The 23,533-nt window shown below is 35.1% G+C and overlaps 1 protein-coding gene across 1 annotated transcript in view; it reads left to right on the top strand.

Annotated features, from left to right (window-relative positions):
• The first annotated feature begins 523 nt into the window (after nt 1-523).
• The window catches only part of LOC141555660 (androgen-induced gene 1 protein-like), a 28,441-nt gene continuing 5,431 nt past the window's right edge, over nt 524-23,533 (top strand). The window contains exons 1-4 of the mRNA XM_074288710.1: nt 524-763; nt 5,764-5,907; nt 6,558-6,659; nt 7,758-7,873. Of these exons, the coding sequence (XP_074144811.1) occupies nt 599-763; nt 5,764-5,907; nt 6,558-6,659; nt 7,758-7,873 (527 nt within the window). The 5' untranslated portion in view covers nt 524-598. The remainder of the gene's footprint in view (nt 764-5,763; nt 5,908-6,557; nt 6,660-7,757; nt 7,874-23,533) is intronic.

The raw sequence follows: 23,533 nt of genomic DNA, 5'->3' as shown, positions 1-23,533 counted from the left end.
CACTCAACCAACTCAGCTCTGCTTCAGGGTCTCCGGGCCAAACCCCACCTTCCGCGCCCCTTCTCTCGGTTCTAGTGCCTTCCCTGGGTGGGTAGTTCTCTATTTATCTCTTACTCAGTTCATTTAATGCCCAGGTACTTTCCCCTATCTGACCGTACGCTCCTCGAGGGCAGGGGCTTCCTTTTTGCTTCCTTTTCTATCCCCAGAGATTAGCACAGCTTCTGGCACACAGTAGGCGCCTAATTCTGACCGATCCGGGCTGACTCATTCGGACTCCATTTTGGAAGGGACCGAAGTCAGCGCGGACGTTCTTTGGGTCGTGTTTCTCTCTGTCCTCCCGACACCGCGGAAGTTGCCCCCCACTAACCTCACTACTTGAGCTCGGCTGATAGCTTCTCCTAGAGCCCACACCTGCGCGGACGCACGTGTCCCACCATACAGAGCATTCTAAGACGCCCCTCCCTGTCCTAAGCCGAGGAAAGCGGGGAACCAGAGGGGGCGGAGCAAGCGGCACGAGGCGTGAGGGGCGGGGCGAAGAGGCACGAGGGCGGCGCGGGAAAGCAAACGGTCGCCCGGGAGCATCTTCGGGGCGAAGACCATGGAGCCGCTTTCCACCGGCCGAGCCCTGATGGTGGCGCACTGTGTGTGTCTGTTCTGGTCGGTCTTCGTGGTCACCCAGAATGTGGGGGTGGCGAGCGGCCCTTACCTGGAGATGAAAAGAACCTTCGGAGGCCCCTGGAAGTACCTGACTTTTCTCAACCAGGTTTGGGACGCCGGGGTCCCGGGTTAACCCTTGCGGCCGAAGCCGTTCTTTACCTCCCCAGCCGCCGCGGTCCCTCTCAGTACTTTGAAGGCCTTATGTTTAGCTCGGAACTCAGGCCTTATGTTTAGCTCGGCGAGGGAGGATTAAAGTAGCTACGTCCTGCAAGGCTGGGGATTCAAAGAAAATAAAGGCCAATAGGAAAAATAAACCAGCCCCATGGCCCGCCTCTCCCTCCCACTGGAGTAGGGGGCTTCCCCTAAACTAGGGAAACACTGGCCGTGGAAGGGGAGCGGGAGCTTGGGTGGGAAGTCCCACCTCCGGCCAGCCCCGCTCTGATCCCACTACCCTCAAGCGAGGGAACACCCAGGGCAAGTAAAAAAACAAACAAAAAAACCACCTCTCCGGGCCTCAGCTTCCCCACCTGCTAAACAACAGCGTGTCTGAAGAAGTTCCACCCGCTGGCTCTGAGAGGCCCGCTCCCAAGTCACAGGGGATGTTTAGCCCTCTGAAACGTCATCCCTAACTGTTCTCCTACACTGGAAACGCTCCGGTCCGAGCTGGCTAAACTTCTCCTTCGTGTTTTAGGACTTTTATCTTTCCTCAGACTCTGTGAAATAGCCTCCAGCGCTAGTGGATTTGCTGCTCTCCTCTGCCCCAGTAGAGTTCTGGACTTCCCTCCAAGGGATCCAAACCCAGCTCGTTTCAATCTCTTACACATAGCTTAGTAGCTGCTGGTCCTGGGCAAGCCCCTTAAGCTCTTTTGGTCACAATTTTGTCATCTGTAAAATAGAGATGTTAATACACTTACACTACAGAGTTGTAAGGATCAGATAAAAGCCTGTAAATAAAACCTTGCATACCTTAAGGCAGCGGCCCTCAAACTTTTTAAATAGGGGCCAGTTCACTCCCTCAGACTGTGGGAGGGCCGGACTATAATAAAACAAAAGCTCACACTCTGTCTCTGCCACTCAGCCCATTTGCCATAACCCGGCAGGCCGAATAAATGTCCTCAGCCACAGCATCTGGCCTGCAGGCTGTAGTTTGAGAATCCCTGCCTTAAGACATCATGAAAATACTGATTGTTATAATTCAGGTCTATAATTTAGAACAGGTTCATTTAATGTTAGTTGGACCCCAAAAATTCAAAAACTGGAAAATGTGTGTCTCTCAAAACACTGTAACGTGGGCAAGCCATTTAGCCTTTTTTGAAGTCCAGTTTTTTCATCTGTGAAATGGGGAAAATAGTACTTTTTGTACTACTTTATAGCATTGTATAGAACTCTATAAGAATTTTGTAAACCTATATAAATATGAACTGTTATTACCTAGTGCAGGGTTACCAGAAAGTTTCAAACAGCAACTGAGAAGAGGGTTTTTTTAAAAATTATTTTAATATTGTGCCACTCAGGTTTTTCAGTGGCTTTGTTTTTCAAACCAAGTACCTTGAATCAAAGGCCCTTAACAAATATTCCCATCTACAACCCAACGCCTACTAAGTACATGCCCTAAAGGCACTGTTATAGATACTAGAAGTTCAGAGTTATTAGACAAAAGTATATGACATTTTAAAAACATATTCCAGTTGAGGAGATAAGACATAAAAAATAAACAAGTTCTTCCTTGTAGTCCAAAGAATACCCCATTCTTTTGCTAAATCAGGTTATTCTCTATTCCAAATGTGCCTTCATACTCCCTCCCATATCCAATTAGTGGCAAATATTGGCAATTCTGTCTCCACAAAATCTCTCCCATTCATCCTCTGTCCAATTACAGTCATCCTAATTCAGGTCTTTATCACCTCTTACAAGGACTGAAGCCTTCTAATCCCTTCATTGAATTTCTGCCCTTTCCAATCCATCGGTCACAAATTTTCCAAATTGATATTCACAAAAAAAATTGAGAATTGCCTTTGAGGTTATCTAGTTCAATCACACCCCTAAAGGAATTCTTACTGTAAGATATTGTCCTTCATTCTTGAAGAGGACCAAAATGACATCATTATGTTAGGATTGAGTTATAATGTGTCTGACTATGGCTGATCAGACCAATATGAGCCTGGAGTAGTCTGCCATAGGTCAGACATAAATAGGCTATATGAACATTTGGGGTGGTTTCTCTAATTTTTTACGTCTTGCATTTCCTTTGGCCTAATTCAGTTTTGTACTGCTCACATAGCACAGCATCTTCACTGATGAGGGCACGCGTTGCTGGGGGGTCCTGTGCCATTGTCAGCCCTGTCATACAATTGATTTTATCTATCTTAAGTGATACTTTGAATCACTTTTTGTGAATGCATGCCATGTGAGTTCTCCATAAAATGTTTTTTTTGGCAAGCCCAACAAATGATTATCTAACCTCTGCTTAAAATCCTTCAAGGGCAGGGACCCACAACCTTTCAAACCTAGCTATTCAACTTTTGGACAGAATTAATTGTTAAGGAATTTTTACTGACAACAGACCTAAATTTGCTTTTTGTTAACTGCCACCCATCACTTCTAGTCAAACTTCTAGAACAAACAGAAAAGTTAAATCCTTTCTTAACATGATCACTTTCAAATATTTGAAGACTGCTATCATATCTATTTTCCTGGATAAATATATTCAGTTTGATCAAGTGATTGTCATATGTGATGGACTTAAACGCTTTCACTTTCCTTGCCTCTCTCTGGATGCTCTAGCTTATCAATGCCATTCCTTTTTAAACCATAGCAACCAAAAGTGAAATAATACTCCCTATGAGATCAGATGAGAGGAGAGAACAATGGGTCTGTCAGTTCCTTATTTTTGAAAAGTATGCTTTTCTTAATGCAGTTTATGATCACATTAATCACATCTGATTAATAAGAATTTTGGTCCTCTAAGACTCCAAGATCTTTTTCAAACAAATGGCTGCCTAATGATTTCTCTCCCGTATTTTACTTGTGAAATTGTGGGAGTGTTTGTAATTGTTAAATTTCATCTCCAATTAGTAAGGCATTTATTTGTGCTGGAAATAAAAAGATAAAAATTAAATATTTCTTACTATCAAGGAGCTTATATTCTATTGATATGTAGACATACAGAATATTAATATATACAAAACAAATACAAGATAATTTCAGAGAGAAGGCACAAACAGCTGGAGAACGGAGAAGAGGCTTCTTTAAAAGTGGTATATGAACTGAATTTTGGAGGAAACTAGGTATTCTAAAAGGCAGTAATTCCGGGGGAGTACGTTATAAGCATGGGAGACATTCAAAAAAAGCGCATAGATTTGGGAATAAAGTATCAAGTGTGAAGAATAGCAAGAAGGCTAATTTGGATGGGCTACAAAGTACAGGAAGGGGAATCATGCATAAAATGGAAGAAAATATAGATAAGACCCAGGCTGTAAAATGCTTTACTTGCCAAGAAAATGAGTTTATATTTAAATCCTTGCACTTAAAGCAAACCACTTGATTTTATTGAGTAGAGAATGAGATGGTTAGATAGGTGCTTTAAGAAAATCACATTATGGAAATGTGTATAAAAGAACTGTACCTGTTTAACATATATTGGATTATTTGCTTTCTAGGGGAGAGAGTGGGGGAAGGGAGGGAGAAAAATCTGGAACACAAGGGTGAATGTTGAAAACTCTTTTTGCATGTGTTTTGAAAATAAGCTATTTTTTTTAATCATATTTGCAGTTGTGTGAAGGAAGAATGGGAGTATGAAGAGATTTGAGACTGAAAAAACAAAACTATTTCAATAGTCGAGAGAAGTCATTGGTTTGGGTTTGAACTAGGGTAGTGACCTATGAATAGCAAATAAAAATTTGGTATTAATGTTATGGAGGTTAAGTTGATAATAAAAGACAACTGATTGTATATGTGGGATATAGAAGAATGAAAAAAAAAAAAAAAAAAGGTGACCCTGAAGTTGTAAATCTGGATCCCTAGAATGATGGCAATGCCCTCTAAAGTAATAGGGAAGATTAGGGATGAAACAAGAATGTTCATTTTCTATACTGTTATTGAATGTTAGGTTTAGCAATAAAAGAAAAAACAGAAATGAAAGGAATTAGAGTAGGTAATAAGGAAATGAAATTGTCACTCTACAGATATGATAATATATTTAGAGAATCCTACACAAACTACTTGAAACAATTAACAACTTTAACAAAGTTGCAGGATATAAAATAAACCCACCAAGATAAGATCAAAATGGGTTCATGATTTAGACTTAAAGAGTGATACTATAAACAAATTAGAAGAGCAAGAAATACTTGTCAGATTTTCAATAAGGGAAAGAAAGTTCAAAATCACTTGGATCAGAACCATGAATTGCCTCGAATGGGAAAAGATTGGGATGCTTTGATACCTAGCCTCCAGGGAAACCAGGAAAGTCAGAAAGTGAGCAATAGGAGAAAAATTGGGGAAGAAAGCCTAGAATTAACAAAAATACTTGGAAAAAGACTCAGAGATCATAAACATAAGCAAATCAAAAGGAAAAACTTTAATGTAAAAGGAGTATAGCTTTCAGAGTGTTTGTAAATTATTTCAGGCATCTATGAATAAATACTGCAAAATGAAGGAAAATGATTACCCTATAGATAATCTTACACATAACTAGTTATTTACCTATCCTATTAGAAAGTGAGGTTCTTGAAAAGTCTACTATATAATATAATTGGTATATTATAGATATAGATATATAAGGATATATATATATATATATGTATGTATTCCTAGCGATTAGTCCAGTACCTAGCACATAGTAAGAATTTTTTAAAAAATTCTTGTTGACTGACTAATCAGGAGCATATAAAATTAAGAATGTAAGTAAGTAGTACTATAGGACAAAAATAGAGTTGGAAAACACTTATGTATTGAGAAAAGAGTATCATAAAGGAATATAAAACAATATAAAAATTAGTTCTTGACTTTTTAAAGAACTAACCAAATTATTCTTAAGTCAAAATCATTGGTTTTTATTTTTAGAAAGAAATTGAAGCTACTTTCTAATGTATGTGTCTTTTTTAGAGTCTTCAAATTGTATTATTTGTAATCTGTGTCATTCATGATGTAATTTATATATGCAACCCTACTAGAAGGAAGGGACTACCTGTCCACATAGTGAATATTCGAGATTGGATGTTCTCAGTGCTAGTATTTCCCATTGGCACCGTAAGTATATTCTTTTGAAATATTTTTGATCCATTAATTTCTAAAGGATTTCTCAGTTATAAAAATAAAATAGTGGAGAACTTTATAATTTGTAAAGCACTTCCATATATCTTGTTTCATATTTCTATTTCATCACAACAACTTTGCAAAATAGGCAAGTTAAGTAGTATCATTCCTGTTTTGAAGCTAAAGAAACTGTCTTGGAGATTAGATGATTTAATCAAAGTGACCTTGTAGAAACATTATGGTGTATTAAAAAGAATTCTGGATTTGGAATCATACAGTCTGGGTTCAAATCCTGGCTTTATCCCCTTACCTGTTTAACTTCAGTTTAGACACTTGACCTGTCTGAATCTCAATTTGCTTATGTATAAAATGTAATCTATAAAATGAGGGAGCTAGACTAGATGATCTCTATGGACCCTTCCAATTCTTCATCTGTGATCATATGATTTACACCCCAAGGTTAGTGACGTCAGTGGTGATTATTTGCAGAATTACTTGTGTATTACAAGCATTTTATCTGAAGACATGCCAAAAAACAACCATAATTCTATTTCCTTCCCTTTAGTAGATTTGGATCTTGGAAGGTGATAAATTATAAATTTACCTGAAAGAATTATCACATTTTTATAACACTTTTATTTTAGTTTGTAGTTTTTACCTTCTGGATCCTCTATGCCTTTGACAGAAAATTTATATTTAACCGAGAATTAGATGGAACCTCTCCAAGTTGGATCAATCATTTCATAGTAAGTAGTAGTATTTTCTCAGAATCTTGATAGGGTATTCTATTTTCATTTGATACCTTATCATCTAAAACAAAAGTTCTTAATCTACTATTGCTGAGCTTTTTTTAACCTTTTTATAACTCTGCTTCATCAAAATTGCTTTCCTTTGTATTTCTATGTATTTTATGCATTTTAAAAACATTGTCCATAGGTTTCAACAGACTACAAAGCAGGTCCATGAGACTAAAAACCAATCTAAAGGATATGCAATTTATTCTTAGCTTCATTTTCTTTCATGAAAAAAATAAGCTAATTTACATGACTGCTTTTGTTAATTTTTTTTGTTTTTAAGCAATAATGTTATGTATTATAAGCACTAGAAAATGTAATACAAGGTGAAATTAGAAAAATATTTCCCTTATTAATGTCATTTATAAAAAAAATTATAACTGAATTGACTTGGGGGGAGATAGCTTAATTATAATTTAAAGACCAGTCTAGTCAGTTATCAATAAACATTTATTGATAGCCCACTATGTCCAGGCACTGCTAGAATTTTTTTTTTTTTGCCACCAAAATAAAAATAAACCCAGTGTTGAATAAGGTAGTACTTGTGAGGAAGTTTTAATAGTAAATATAAATAGATTCCTGAAATAGCCCTTTTTAAAAGGAAAGTGTTATATAGGTCTGTTTTATTGTCCCTGTGTCATATCTAAAGATCAAATGCAAACCAATATCAGCTGCAAGAGAAGAATAATTGGTAAATAATAATGTAAACCTATTGCTTAAAGCAGAGTATTTAGATTTACATAGACTAGGTTCAGTTGATAACTTTTTTCAATGCATATAATTTAATACATAGGATTACAAAGGAAATCAATTATAATAAAACAAATTATCAAAATATTTCAAAACAAGCTCATGAACCTCATTTAAAGCCTAGAATTTATAAGATAATGGACTAAAACATATTCTTAGAGTTGCTTTTTTATTAAATATATTTTTTCAGAGAAAAATATTTGTAAAGTGGTAAGTTTTTAAAGCAGTAATAGCATATTATATATGATCATTGGTTTTAGATTTATATTTCTATACTTAATAATTAATTTTTATTTTCAGCATACAACTATATTGCCATTACTTCTCATAGAGTTGATCATATGTCCTCATAAGTATCCGAGTAGAAAGAAAGGAGTGCTGGGACTTAGCATTTTTGCATCTATATACATTATATGGTAAGAATTACTTTGTTCTCAAAAATAATCTGGGATTGATACAATAACCTAATGTGAAAGTCAAATTCTGTGCAATGTCAGTATTTGTCTTCATATTATATTTAACTAGAATTGTAACTAGGTCAAACACTCATTACATAAAAGAAAAGTGATAAACAAATGCCGAACTTCTTGGGAAGTTTATTAAGGATAAATACTGATTATCAGGATATTCCATTTCTCAAACCGTTGTGGTTTGCTTATTTTTTTTATTATTATAGTTTTTATTTACAAAACATATTGCATGTAATTTTTCAATATTGACCCTTGCAAAACCTTCTGTTCCAAATTTTCCCCTTCTTCCACCCCTTCCTCTAGATGGCAGGTACTCCAATACATGTTAAATGTGTTAAAATATATGTTAAATCCAATATGTATGTACATATTTATACAGTTATCTTGGTACTCAAGAAAAATCTGATCTAGAAAGAAAGAAAAAAAAACCTGAGGGATAAAAACAAAAACTCAAGCAAACAATAACAGAAAAAGTGAAAATTCTATGTTGTCGTCTACACTCATTTTCCATAGTCTTCTCTCTGGACTTCATTTCTGAACAATGGAAACTGGTTAAACCATTGTTTAAAAGTAAAAAATTTCATCATTTTGTTTTAAAAAGCTTTAGAAGTAGAATCTATTGAAAGTGCTTTACATTAAAGAATAATATAAATTCACAGTTTTATAAACACTGAAACACAGATTTTCTTTATTTTGATATGTGAATGCCTTAAAAGACCCATGATTTTATATCATGTATAGATCTGTCAAACATACAAATTGCAACCCTGCAACCTCCTTTCTTAGCGTATCATTTCATAAATTGCTATGGTCAAAAAATGTATCACAAAAGAGAAATCAATTTGGATATGTATATGTGTATGTGTGTGTATAGTGAAAGGATTTAAATGCCAAATGAAGGAATTTGTATTTATCCAAGAGCAATGGGGAACAACTATAGTTAATAACTATAGTTGTTTTTTTTTTCTTTTAAGCAAGGAAGTGACATAGACTTGCACTTTAGCAATACCGCCTTGATCACTTATTTGTGGATATGTGATTAGAAAGGGGCAGGAAATAAATTATGAGGCTAATGCAACCATTCTGGAAAGATATGATTAGAACATGAACTAGGTTGGTTGTGATATGTGTGAAATGTTGAGAAATGTTGTGAAAGCAAATCTGATAAGACATGACAATTAGAATAAAAATTTGAGGATGACTCCAGGGTTATAAACTAAGGAGGAGGAAAAATAGGTTGAGTTAGGAAGAAGTTTAGAAGAATTCAAATTTGGCTTCAGATACTTGACACTTAACTAGCTGTGTGAACTTGTGCAAGTCACTTACCTCTAACTATCTCACTGTCACTCCCCGCAAAAAGGGGAATTTTAAAGGGAACAGTAATGAATTCCATTCATAATTTCTTCCCTTAGAATGTGTGATGTTTTTGTCTGAGGATATATTCCTTCGTTAGGCACCTTCTTAGTAGCTAAATTAGTGTTATCCTTGAGAAAAAAAACTTAACAAATTAATCTCTTATCCAAATTGGTAATCACTATTAAATAAATGTTCATCTAAACAAATATCAAGCTCTAAAATGATTATTGCATATGTAATACTAGTCACATGTAGTCACAAAGTGAATTTTGTTTAAATTATATTTAGTTATCCTGCAATTTTTATATATAATAATTCAAACAATTACTATTAGATTTGTTCTATAGATCTGTCAGAGTATATTTAAGTAGGATGTGCTTTTCTGCTTTCTATTCATATACCATTACTTATTAAATAGTAATTATAAGTAATAATAGTAGGATGTGCTTTTATTTTTTTATTTGTATGCCATTCTTTTAATAGTAAATGGCATTAATAAAAACTATACTTTATATAGTGATTTAGGATTTGCATATAACTTTACATATGTTATTTCATTAATACCCCCAACAATCCAGTAAAGTAGATATTATTATTCTTCCCATTTTATAGAGGAGGAAGCTGAAGCACGGAGAGGTTAAATAACTTGCACAGGATCACATAGCTAACTGAGGGAGAATTAGACATCAGGTCTTGCTTGCTCCAATTCCAATATTCTATTCACTATAGCACCTGTCAAGATCATAAAAGTTATCATTTACATCTTGTTTTAAAGGATTCACAAAGCACTTGGCAAATGTTATCTTTCTTCTTGTATCTTCACAACAATTTTGGGAGAAAGATGCTATTAACATCCTCATTTTGTAGATAAATGAGTCAGAGATCATATGCTATATAATTCTAATCAGACTAATATATCAAAGATGATATTATTGGGAAGACCTGCCATGCTTTACATAAATCCCACATAACAAAACAGTTTGTGCATGTAATTCATTGTAGGGAATGATTTTAGAGTCATAGAATTTTAAAATCAGCAAAGAATCTTAGGTATCATCTAGTTCAGTTCCTCTCCTTTTACAGAGGAAAGAGCCAAAGCCAGTGAAGTTAGATAGAACTTGCCCAACATTACTAAGCAAATCAGTAACAATGCCAGAACTGGTATAAAGAGTAGAAATCTTCTGTCTTTCTAGGGCATATATCTAAGACTCGACAGACCTTTTAAGACTTCCCAACCCTGATGACTTCTGATGATTCAACTGGGCACAAATAATGAAATTTCTAGAAAGAACTTAGAAGGCTAAGGATTGTGAAGTCTTGAGCAAAAAAATGAAGACTTTAAGGACAAAGATGGTGCTTTAATCACAGCTGCAAATGCAAACAAGGAATCTTGAAGAGAAAGACAGATTTGGGAAAGGAACTATTTATTGACCTGATAACAAAAGCAACCACGTAAGACATAAGTGAAAATCTTCCAAGACCTGACTGCTACCTATTTGTGGGTAGGTTACATAGGGTTCATTGGAATGATCAGAAGGAACATAACACTGCCAAAACTTAAAAAGTCATGAGCAAAAATAATTGTTGAAAGTAAAATATACAAAAAAGAAAAAACTAATTGAGGAAGTTAATACCCAATTTCAAAGATGGATCTGATAAAGGGGCTTTGGATTTCTAGACAAGCTTAAAATATAAGGATGACTACTCTTGGCTAGGGAGGAAGTGCTTCTAGCAAAGACTGACAAAAATGGTCTTTCATCTGGTACCTTGCAAACCTTTAAAATGAAAAGTATAAAAGAGGGCCTAGGAAATTCACCAGGCCAGGTATAGAAGTTATGTGATATAGCAGTAAATAGCATTTCTGAACTTGAGTCAGGAAGATTTGAGTTCAAATCCTGTCTCTTAATCTGACACTTAGTAGTTTTGTATTCTTGACCAAGTTAACCTCACCCAGCCTCAGTTTCCTTGTCCATAAATGGGATAATACATTCACCTCCCAGAATTGTGAAGATCAAATAAGTTAATGTATATAAAGTGCTCCAAAAGTGTTCATGTGTCATATAAATGATAGGTTGTTGTCTTATGTGATTAGAGTTAATATAGAGTATCAACTGGCTGATCATATCAATATGAGCTTATAAGGTACCCTAGCACAAGTCAGGCACAAATAGTCCATATGAACATTTGAAATGGAGATGTTTCTAAATTTGTGAATCTCACACTTTTTTTGAGCCCCACTGCAAGTCTACATTAGCCAGTGTCTTTTTTGATGCTGGCATACCATGCTGGATGGTCCTATCCCCATGTCTTCCATATCTTATAATTGATTCCAGAGTTCTTTAGGGACCTTTTAGAATGTCTTTGTATCCCTTCTTCTGACTTCCATGTGAGTATTTGCCTTGTGTGAGTTCTCTGAAAAATAATATTTTATGCAATATGTGTTTGGCATTTGAACAGTGTGGCCAGTCCATCAGAATTGCTCTCTCTGCAGTAGGGTTTGAATATTTGGCAGTTCACCTCCAGAAAGGACCTCACTATCTGGTACTATATCTTGCTAGGTCCTCTTTAAGAATATTTTTGCTAGGTGATCTTTAAAATAAATATTCCTAAGACAATTCAAATTGAAGCAATTCAGTTTCCTGGCATAGTGCTTATATACTGTCCAAGTTTCACATGCATACAACATTGAACTGACCACAATAGCGCTCATACATCTTCAGTTTGGTAGGTAGCCTAATACTCTTTCTTACACTTTCCTTTGGAGCCTTCCAACACTGAGCTCACTCTGGCAATACATGTGTCAACTGCATCATCTATGTGTACATTCCTGAAAAATATACTGCCAAGATAAGTGAATTTATCCACAGCATTCAAAATGTGTCTATTTTTTGTAACTAATAATTAGGGATGGTTGGTAGAGAAGCTCTTCTTTCTTAGTGTTAATAGGCCAAAATTAGCATAAGCAGCAAAGAATCAATCCATATTTTGTTACATCTAAGCCTCAGAGGCTAAATTGAGTGCACAATTAACAACAAACAAAAAAATGCATACCAGCAATCCACCTTCATCTTAGCTTGTAACATTTTCAAGTACTATCAGGGTGGTAGCCGACCTTGTCAGATGCCTCATTGGCGGCATCTGACAAAATTGCTGAAAACAACATACTAAATAGTATGGAAGAAAGCACACTGCCTCGCTTTACTCCATTGGTGACTGGGAAAGTGTGAGAGCATTCTCCAGAGCATATGCAAGCATCCTATCATGGAACTAACTGATGATCTTCTCCAAACAGCCAGATTTTGCCATGATCTTTCATAAGCCCTCACAACTGACATTATCAAAAAGGCAGACTGATGAACATATGATGTACAAATCTCTGTTTTGCTTGAGTTGTGGGGCAACAAACACCATATTGATCATTCCTGACCCTTTCTTAAGTCATAGTGATTCTTGAGTAAGATGATCATCTTTCAGGAAAAGGATCAATTAAGAAAGACTCTGGCAAGAAATCTTGCCAGCAATAACTAAAATAAAGACACTCTCTTGTGATACAGGAGCCACCTGCCAGTGGCTGCTGAAGGCCTAACTCAAACCTGTAGAATGGATCTCATCATGTGAGAGGAGGATGATGATACAAGGAAACTGAGAGGCAGTTGCATTCTCTAACCTCTCTTCTCTTCCCTCTTGCCTCCAATTTATTTCATTCCCAATACACAAGAAATGCTCGTGTCAATAAAGGCTGCTTTGCAATGCCTTCAAGTTTATGATCCACAGCTGTGGAGGCTCTCGGAGAATTGACCTTCCCCTTCACCTAGGCATGGTCCTTAACACCCTCTTCTCCTCATAATTGTCACAGAACAACCTTTTCCCTTTTACTTTATAAAGATGAACATTGAGGGCATCCTTTGAACCCCTGGGTGGATAACTTTGTCTTGCCATATAACCCAGAAGACTTCAATCAGCTTTTATATGAACAGTAGATCCCCTTTCTTGTAAATATCACTTGAAATATCAGATGCTTTGCCATAAGAGAGACTTTGCATTCAAAATCTCTTTTTCAGTTGGAAGTTTGGCTAAAAAGGGATTATCTTCAATATGATATATATAGTCAGTGGTTTCAGCATTGGTTGATGGTGATCTGTTGAAAATATTATAGAATTATCCAGCCCATCTCTCCAGGATCATGTCTTTATCACCAATATGGCTCTATAGTCTTTAGAGCATCATAAAAGTACTTTGGATTGCTACTATCAACATGAAACCGAATTTCATCTGCAGCCGTACTGAGCCAAAAATCCTGCATTTCTGTAAACTTTTCTTGCACTTTATTTATTTGTTTGTTTGTTTATTTATTTATTTATCCTGAGGCTGGGGTTAAGTGACTTGCCCAGGGTCACATAGCTAGGAAGTGTCTGAGGTAAAATTTGAACTTAGGTCCTCCTGAATTCAAGGTTGGTGCTCTATCCACTGCGCCACCTAGCTGCCCCTTTGCACTTTATATTTTTGATGAAGTTAAACACTGCCTTTTTAGAGATGGACAAACAATCCTGTTGGTAGACCCTGTAGAGTTCTTGTTTTTCATTTAGTAGCTTCTGAATTTCCCCGTCATTTTTCAGCAATTCCAATGTCTTTTGAGTGTTCTGGCCCAAATGATTGAATGCAGTTCTGTATGTCAAATTTCTGGAAGCTGCTCACTTTTTTTTCTGATCTATTGTTGTCAACCATATATTGACTCTCCAAGTTAGCAACAAAGTATTAAAACATGAAGAAGGGCTCTAATCTATTGACATTAAGTGTCCTGGTAAGGGGCAGCTAGGTGGCACAGTGGATAGAGTACCAGCCCTGAATTCAGGAGGATCTGAGTTCAAATCTGGTCTCAGACACTTAACACTTCCTAGCTGTGTGACTCTGGGCAAATCAAACCCCAGCCTCAGAAAAAAAAAAAAAATTTCCTGGTAATCATCTTGCCTAGGAGTCCCCACTTTTTTTTGGGGGGGGGGAAGTTGGGGTTAAGTGACTTACCCAGGGTCACACAGCTAGGAAGTGTTAAGTGTCTGAGATCAGATTTGAACTCAGATCCTCCTGAATTCAGGGCTGGTACTCTATCCACTGTGCCACCTAGCTGCCTGCCCACTTTTGTTAAATACAAATATTTAGCTTGGAGAGATCAGACTAGCACTCAGTGCCACACATTGTCTTCATCACTCTCACATTGTCTGTTTTTTTCTCCTTGCAAAGATACCTTTTTTTTAATGCCAGTGTTTCCTTCAAGGGTACATTCAAGAAATTTTATTGCATTTACGTAAATGGAAAACAGTACTGGTGACAAGGTCATGAGATGCACGAGTCTTCAGTATGTTTCATCTAAAGGATTCTCTATCATATCTGATATTCTGTGCCTGTTCTGGCAGTAAAGTCACCTAGAATTACAAGCTTGTCATTTTGCACCAAACTGATGATTAAGGTCATCAAGTTGTCATAAAATTTTTCTTTGATCTTATCAGAATTCAACATAGTAGGAAGATGGCACTTTACTAGACCATTTGTCTTGTCATGAGCCTGATATTCACTAATTTGGAGAGACAATCTTGTTAACTAGATTATTTTTTATTGTAAAATCTATTACAGCTTCACAGAACCTCTGAACACTGGAGACTTTCCAAAATAACTTGTATCCAACTTTGATTTCAGTAAACTGGCCTTCATCTGCCTTGTTTCACTCAGGTATTTGAATGTGACACCTGAGGAGTTCTCTCAGAATGAACTATCATTAATCTTAAAATTTAATGGATTTTATGTTGTCCACAAGTATGCACTTATTCCATATACCAATGATGAGTGGAATCATTTTTGTTAAAGCTTTTGTATACTTTTTGTGTTTTCATCTGTTATCTCTGCCTGCTATGGTGAGCAGCTAAGTTTAAGTTAAATAAATCAGATCATTTTTAGGGCACCTTTTCTAGCCCCTTCCTCACTCCAAAAGGTGAGTGGTACAATCCTTTAGGGAAAAAAAAAAAGGCTGCTCAGACATCCAACAGGCTATCAAATCCCAAAGCTGCTTCAGTCCAGGGAGAAGATAACCCTATGACAATCCCATATGCAGGATTATGACTACTATGTTCAATATATTTGCAACTACTGGCTCATCACTTGTCCATCATCATGGGACTTTGAGGTAGGTAAAAATAGTAAAATGGCCCTGATGATGTCTTTTTCTTATACATAAAATGGATTTAAGGAAGGAAGAAGTCATCATTGTGTGAAATCATCAGCTTAACTCTCTCTTCCAGAGTCATCAGAATTTAGTGGTAAGACAGAAATCAAGATGATTGATAATAGATTGGGCTGCATGGACAACTTTGGCATCTTTGATATTTAACCACCTTCAGGGTGCTCTTTTCCACTGTCTTCATGTTCAGTTGGAACACATTGTTTATATTTGCCTATTCCACTAGAAAGCCTTTACTTGCTTGTGGTAGTCATCCCCCTAACTTGCTGAAAGGTTTGAGCCCCATCAGTTACAAAACCTTCAGCCTGGTTTAGTTCATCTGCCAAAATAGTTTTACAGGGGTCTGTGGCTAATGTACATCCACAACTTCTTGGAACCACAAGTAAAATTTCGGTGACAAATTAATAACAAAATAAGAAAGAAGCCCTGAAAAGGACTTAACAACTCTCATTCCAGAAGTAATAGTCTTCCTGTAACATATGTATACCCTCAGATGAATGCTATCTACTATTAAATGCTATAGAGAGTAGTTTCAGTAGGAAAAATAGCTATAAAATACCTAGAACCTGATAGCAGATTAAATCCATGAAAGGAGCCAGTAAAAAAAAAAAAGTTTTAAAAAGTTATGCCCTTAAATATCACATAAAAGCATACAAGATTTAGACAATAAATAAAGTGAATAGAGGTCTTTAACATAAGAGGCAAATTTAAACTCAGAGATATTACTGAGATCCATGGTAGATAAGAACTCTGACTAAAATGATTGGATGAGTTACTATAATCAAAAGACAAGATAATCAAAAACATAGGGAGAGGAGAAAAAACTGCATATTATAAGGTGTATTTCAATGAGGAAATACAGTAACAAAGTGGTGGAAATGGGAAAAGGAATAGTGGAAATAATTTAAATACAGATCAATAAAAGACAAAAAATAAAAACAACTTTATTATTATACTATAGACCACTTGAGCTGAAAAAGGCAATACAGGAGTTTGGGAAAACATAGACTTAGCAGAGAGACTAGGTATATTAGTAATGAGGAACTTTATTGAAGGTAAAGCAACTAATAATTTCGTGACTTAATGATAATTTCATCCTGAACTAACAAGGAGAATTCTCACTAACATAACAGGAAGGAATTGGTTGCAAGGGTGGAATTATAATAGTAATAATCTTGGGGGGTAATGATACTTCTCTCCCAGAGTTAGTCTTAGAGGAAAGGAAAACAAACCATGTCTTAAACATTTTACACTAAAAGTGGGAAGAACATTTCATAAGATCTAAGAGGAAGGATAAATAGAATCTTATAAAATTCTGCAAAAAGAAATTGTCCTAAAAGGTGTTAGGAATGAAATTTTGAAACTGCAGAGCAAAAGAATTCTGATGAGGAAAATGTGAGTTCTCTGAGATGACCAGAATAGAGGCCCAGAGAATTCAAAAACAAATTTAGGTGGTTAAAACATAAATGTAGAATATGGAAGCCAGAATAGGTAACTTAAAGACAAAGACTGAGCTGAGGCTAGTGCAAAGGACAGGAACATGAAATGTTGAAGAACTGAATTGGCATAGAAGCCTCAGTTGACCACAGGAAGCACAGCACCTCAGTTCTTTTTGTTTTGCTTCTATTGGCTCCACTAAAACTAAAGACTTTTAGACTGGAAAATATAGAATAAAAGTGGCTAACAGATTTAAATAAAATAAAATAAAAAGATAGAAAAGCACTTAACTGCCCATGGTGAATTCAAGCCCAGCTCTATTGAAAGAACTGGAAGATGTGATTACTGAGCTATTAATGTCAGTGAAATTTTTTTTTAATTTAACATTTTATTTTTCCCCAGTTACAGTTTCTAAAAAAAAAAATTAGCATTCATTTAAAATTTTTTGAGTTCCAATTTTTTACTTTCCCCCTCATTGAGAAGGCAAATAATTTCATGTAGTTATACATAAGCAGTCATACAAAAATATATTTCTATGTTAGTCACATTGTGGAAGAAAACATAGATTTTTAAAAGAAAAAGAGAAAAATATGGTTTTGTTTGCATTCAGATTTTATCTGTACTTTCTCTGGACATGGATTTTCATCACAAGTCCTACAAAATTGGCTTGGATCATTGAATTGCTAAGAGTAGCTAAATAATTCACAGTTAATCATATAATATTACTATTACTGTATACAATGCTATCCTTGTTCTTTTTCCATTTTTTTTCTGAGAGTATCTCATTCATCAGTTTAATAGTATTTTATTTTTCCAAATACATGTAAAGATAATCTTAACTTTTATTTTTATAAAACTGTGTTCCAAATTTTTTTCCCTCCCTCCCTTCTTACCTTCCCCCTCTCCAACACAGCAAGCAGTTTGGTATAGGTTAAATATATGCAATTATTTAAAATAGTTCCATATTTGTCTTACTATGGAAGGAAAAATCAATGGTAAAAATGAGAAAGAAAAAAGCAGACAACAACTAAGGTGAAAATACTATGATTCAATACACATTCAAGACTCCATAATTCTCTCTCTTTGGATAAAGATGGTATTTTCCATTCCAAATTTATTGAAATTGCCTTGAATTGTTGAAAAAAAAAAGCCAAATCCTTCAAAATTGATCATCACATAATCTTGTTGTTACTATGTACAATGTTCTCTTGGTTCTTCTCACTTTATTTAGCATCAGTTCATATAAGTGTTTCCAGGCTTTTTTTGAAATCAGCTTGCTCATCATTTCTTATAGAACAGCAATATTCCATTACATATATATACCATAACTTATTCAGCCATTCTCCAGTTGATGGGTATCCCCTCAATTTCCAGTTCCTTCCCACTACAAAAAGAGCTTCTACAAACATTTTTGTGCATGTGGGTTCTTTTCCCTCTTTCATGATCTCTTTGGCATACAAACCCAGTAAAGACATAGTGTTGGACCACAGAGTATGCAAAAGTTTATAACCCTTGGGCATAATTACAAATTGCTCTTTAGAATGCTTGATCAGTTCACAAGTCTACCAACAATGCATTTCAATCATTTCTTATATCACAATAGTTTTCCATCACAATCCTATACAACAACATATTGAGCCATTTCCCAATTAATATCCATCACCTCAATTTCCAGTTCTTTGCTACCACATAAAGAGCTGCTATAAATATTTTGGAATACAGATCTAGTTGTAGTATTGCTTGGCCAAAGGGTATATATGGTTTTATGGCCCTTTGGGGAAAGTTCCAAATTGCTTTACAGAATGGTTAAATTGGCATACAACTTTACCAATGGTGCATTAACATCTCAGTTTTCCCACACTCTCTCCAAAGTTTGTCATTTTCTTTTTCTGTCATATTAACCAATCTGATAGATCTGTAGGTGATAGCTCAGAGTTGTTTTAATTTACATTTCTCTAATCAATAGTCATTTAAGAGCATTTTTTTCATATGACTATAGATATCTTTGATTATCTGAAAACTTCCACTTCATATCCTTTGACCATTTATCAATTGAGGAGAAGCTTTTATTTGTTTGTTTATTTATTTTTTGCTGAAGCAACTGGGGTTAAATGACTTGCCCAGGGTCACATAGCCAGGACATATTAAGTTACTGAGGCTAGATTTGAACTCAGGTCCTTCTGACTTTAGGGCTAGTGCTCTATCCACTATAGCAACTAGCTGCCTCTGGCTCTTATTTTTTATAAATTTGATTCCATTCTCTATATATTTAAGAAATGAAGTCTTTATCAGAGAAACTTGGTATAACTTTTTTTTTTCATGCTTATGATTACTATGTATTTTACCTCCATTCTGTTTTCCCCGTTTCTTTCTCTCTCTCTCTCTCTCTCTCTCTCTCTCTCTCTCTCTCTCTCTCTCTCTCTCTCTCTCTCTCTCTCTTCTTTTTTTCCATTCTATCCATTCTCAAAAGTATTTTGCTTCTGCCTTTTACTTATCCTTCTATCAACAAGATTTTGCCTTATCCCCTTCTCCTCGTACTTTCTAGTAGTGTTAGAAAGATTTCTATACCCAACTAAGTCTGTATTTTTTACCCTCCTTGAACCAGTTTCAGTAAGAAGAAAGTTCACATACTCACCTCCATTTTCCTCATCTTCCCCTTCCAAGTAAATAGTCATTCACGCATTTTTTGTTAATTTACTCCATTTTACTTCTTCCTTTTCCCTCCCCCCAATGAATTATTCTTTCTCCTAAATTTTGCCTTTTTTTACATAATCATCTCATGATATTCAACTCAAACCCATTCCCTTTTTCAACGTATTCTCCTAGTTGCCCTAATGAGAAAAATTTTAGAAGTATCATTCTCCCATATAGGAACGTAAATAGTTTAACCTTATTGAATCTGCTTTATGATTTTTCTCTTCACATTTTTATGTTTTTCTTGAGTCTTGTATTTGAAAACCAGATTTTTGGTTCTGTTCGGATCTTTTTATCAGGGATGCTTGAAAGTCTTCTCATTAAATATAATTTTTCTCACTGAAGGATTATGCTCATTTTTGCTGTGTAGAGATTTTTGGCTATTATTCTAACTTTGCCCTCCAGAGTAGAATACCAACCCCTCTGTTCCTTTAACATAGAAATTGGTAAATTTTGTGTTATTCTGGCTTCATAAGATTTGAATTGCTTCCATTTCCTTTTTGAGTCTAGGGTAAGTGGGTAAATAGGGCAGCGCATTAAAAATTTTTTTCACAACAAAAAAGAATTATACAAAATTAAGGGTATTTCCTTTTATTTGACAGTTATTAAATTAGTAAATTGAGAAATGTAGCTATTATTTTCCTAAATCTCAGCAAAATATTTAATAAAGTATCACATACTATTCTATAAAAAGATGGATTAGCATATATCCCACAGAGAAGGAAAAAAACTATACATTGAATATTTACAGCAACACTTTTTGTAATAAAGAACTGGAAGCAAAGTGGATATCCATCAGCTGGTTAGTAGGTGGACAAATTGAGATATTTAAGTTTACTGAAATACAATGTAGAAGAAATGACTGGGAGAATTCAGAGTTACTTGGGAAGACTCATAAATTGATACAGAATTAAATGGAACTAAAAAATATACACAACAAGGTAAATGCAGAGAATAGGAATGCAAAATATACTAAAAGATATGTAATTATAGGGAGCAAGGTTGATTCCAAAGAAGAGATTTTTTAAAAAATGTACCTTTTTCCTTTTTGGAGAGGCATTTGGGTTTAAGTGACTTGCCTAGGGTCACATAACTAATAAATCTGAACTCCAGGTTCAATGCCACTTAGCTGCCCTTCTCTTCCTGGTTTCAATGGAAAGATAGAATTTTGTGTGTGGGGGGAAAAACATTATTAAATAGACTATCAGATTTATCAATACTAGTGAATTGGTTACTTTTACTGAATTATTTGTTTTTCTTTCTTTACAAGAGATGGACATCTAGATAGGAAAGGGGGAAGCCTATCTTTGGAAATGAAGGTTATGTAAAAACAGAGCAATAACTGTTTTAAAAGATGCAGCAGTCACAAAAAACTAGCATGGCTTCATTAAAAACAGGTCATACCACATCACACTTCATTTTTTAAAAAGTTATTAAGTGGCTAAATTTAGGAAAATGTAGATGTTTACTTAGATTTTTATAATAATCATGATAGTCTTGTGCAAAAAAAAAAGCCACACATATTCAGAACTTGGGAAAACTTGTATGAATTAAATAGAAACAAAAAAAAATTATAAAATAACCACAATACAAAGGAAAACATTGAAAGATATCAGAACTTCAAACATCATGACTTTAGAGGATTAACAGGACAACATGCTTCCTACCATTTCAGTACAAAGATAATAGACAATGAATAGTTTTATTTTATTTACATGAACTTCCTTTTTATGAGGAAGGTTTGGAAAAGAATTAGTGGAAAATAGCAGTAACTTTTTTAAGCATCAAAAGGGCTTTGAAGGAGGGAGAAAAGATATGAAGTGATTTATATACAACCAGATGGATTTTTGAACTGATTGAATGACCAGATCTAAAGAGCACTAATGATTTAATGTCATTGTGAAAGATATGAGCCCTAGGAATTGTATTTGGTCCTTTTGCTGTTTAACATTTTTAACAATGACTTGCATAAAGACAAAAATTACATATATATTAGACCTGAAGATGATGCAGAACTAATATTTGACAGAATCTAATAAAGTAAAATTAAATAGATAAATATGAAGTCATACTTTCATTTAAAAAAGTTGACTTGAAAAGTACAACATGGGAAAGGGGAAGGGTAAAGTGAAGGATATTTTCGGAATGGGGGAAATTTGGGGATTTTAAAGGCAATAAGTACAGATCTAGTAGATAGGTTAACAGTCATGATCTCAGACAAAACAAAAGCAAAAGGATACCTAATTAAAAGAGACAAGCAAGAGAAATAACATTTTGATAAGATACCATAGCTCCTTAAACTACAGTTCATGACCTCCTATGAGATCTCATAACTGAGTAGGGGGGTCATAAAATTATCAGGAAATGTTTGATTTATATATCTATATACTCAAAGTCACATAATTTCACAGGGAAAAAGGGGTCATGAATGGAAAAAAAAAGTCCTGTCATAGACAATGAATAGCAAAAACTTTTACAGCAATAAGGCCTTTGCCTTATTTCTCAAATAGCTAGAGGATGGAATCAAATTTATAAAAGTGAGCCATTTCCCTGTTGATAGTTAAAGAATATGAACAGTCAGTTTTCAGAGCTGTCAGTTGTATGAAAAATCCTCTCAATCACTATTGATTAGAGAAATACATACTAAAACAAAATTCTGAGGTAATACCTCATGCCCATCAGAAATAACAAATGCTTGCTGGAAGAGATATGGGAAAGCAGATACTTTAATGAATTGTTGGGAAAGTTGCGAACTAGCCCAACCATTTTGAAGAAGAATTTGGAGCTATGACCAAAAAGCTATAAAACTTTGCATACTATTTGACTCAGCAATATTACTACTAGGTTCTGTAACCTAAAGAGAGGGGCAACTAGGGGGTACAGTGGATAAATTGACAGACCTGGAGTCAGGAAGACTTGTCTTCTTTTAATTCAAATCTGACCTTAGACACTAATTGTGTGACCCTGGACAAATTATATGACTCTTTTTGCTTCATTTGTAAAATGAGTTGGAGAAGAAAACTCAAATATCTTTGCCAAGAAAACTCCAAATGGGATCACAAAGAACTGGACACAACAAAAATGAATGAATGATAAAAATCTCAAGATCAGAGAAAAAAGAAAAATCTATATGTACAAAAATATTTACAGTAGATCTTTTTGTATTAGTAAAGAATTGGAAATGGAGGAAATGACCAATTGAGGAATGACTGAAGAAATCTTACATGATTGTGATGAAACACTATTGTACTAAAAGAATAAGGGTGATAGTTTCAGAAAAACTTAGGAAGACCTATATAAACTGATGCAAAGTGAAGGAAGCAGAAAGATCATTATACACAGTAACAGCAATATTATAAAGATGATCTAAAAAAGTGATCCAAATTGATTTTAAGTGACACATGATGAAAATTGTTATCTACTGCCACAGAGAGAACTGATGAATAATTTTCTCTTTTTTTTGCATCATGGCTAAAATGGAAATTTTTAAGATTTCGTGTTAGGTTCTTACTAAGTGCTAAGTCGGTACTTAACAATTCTCTAGTTCACATCTTTAGTTCACACCTTTAAAAGGAGTTCTGAAAAGGAGTTTACACAATCTTTAAAAGGAGCAAGTTCATTCGTTGAAGTATTTCCCACAAGCCCCTGAGTTCCCACAAGCCCATTCTCTGGGAGGATAAAAGAAGACAACATTGGGCCTGGACAAACAGTCTGGATTGGGGAAGGACAAGAGCTGGAGGAGATTCAGAGCCAGGATTCAGGAAGAAGAAGAAGAGGCTGGCTGGAGGCTCCAGAAGTCTCCCAAGAAACTTGCACATAGAGAAAAAGATTCACAGAGAAAAGAAACCTCCTCCCAGAGAAGGATTACAATTGAGAGATGACAGGACTTT

Source organism: Sminthopsis crassicaudata, chromosome 2 (assembly GCF_048593235.1).
Source record: "Sminthopsis crassicaudata isolate SCR6 chromosome 2, ASM4859323v1, whole genome shotgun sequence".
NCBI classification, from domain to species: domain Eukaryota; kingdom Metazoa; phylum Chordata; class Mammalia; order Dasyuromorphia; family Dasyuridae; genus Sminthopsis; species Sminthopsis crassicaudata.
The sequence above is the reverse complement of the archived record's forward strand: the minus strand, read 5'-3'. Positions and strand labels throughout refer to the sequence as shown.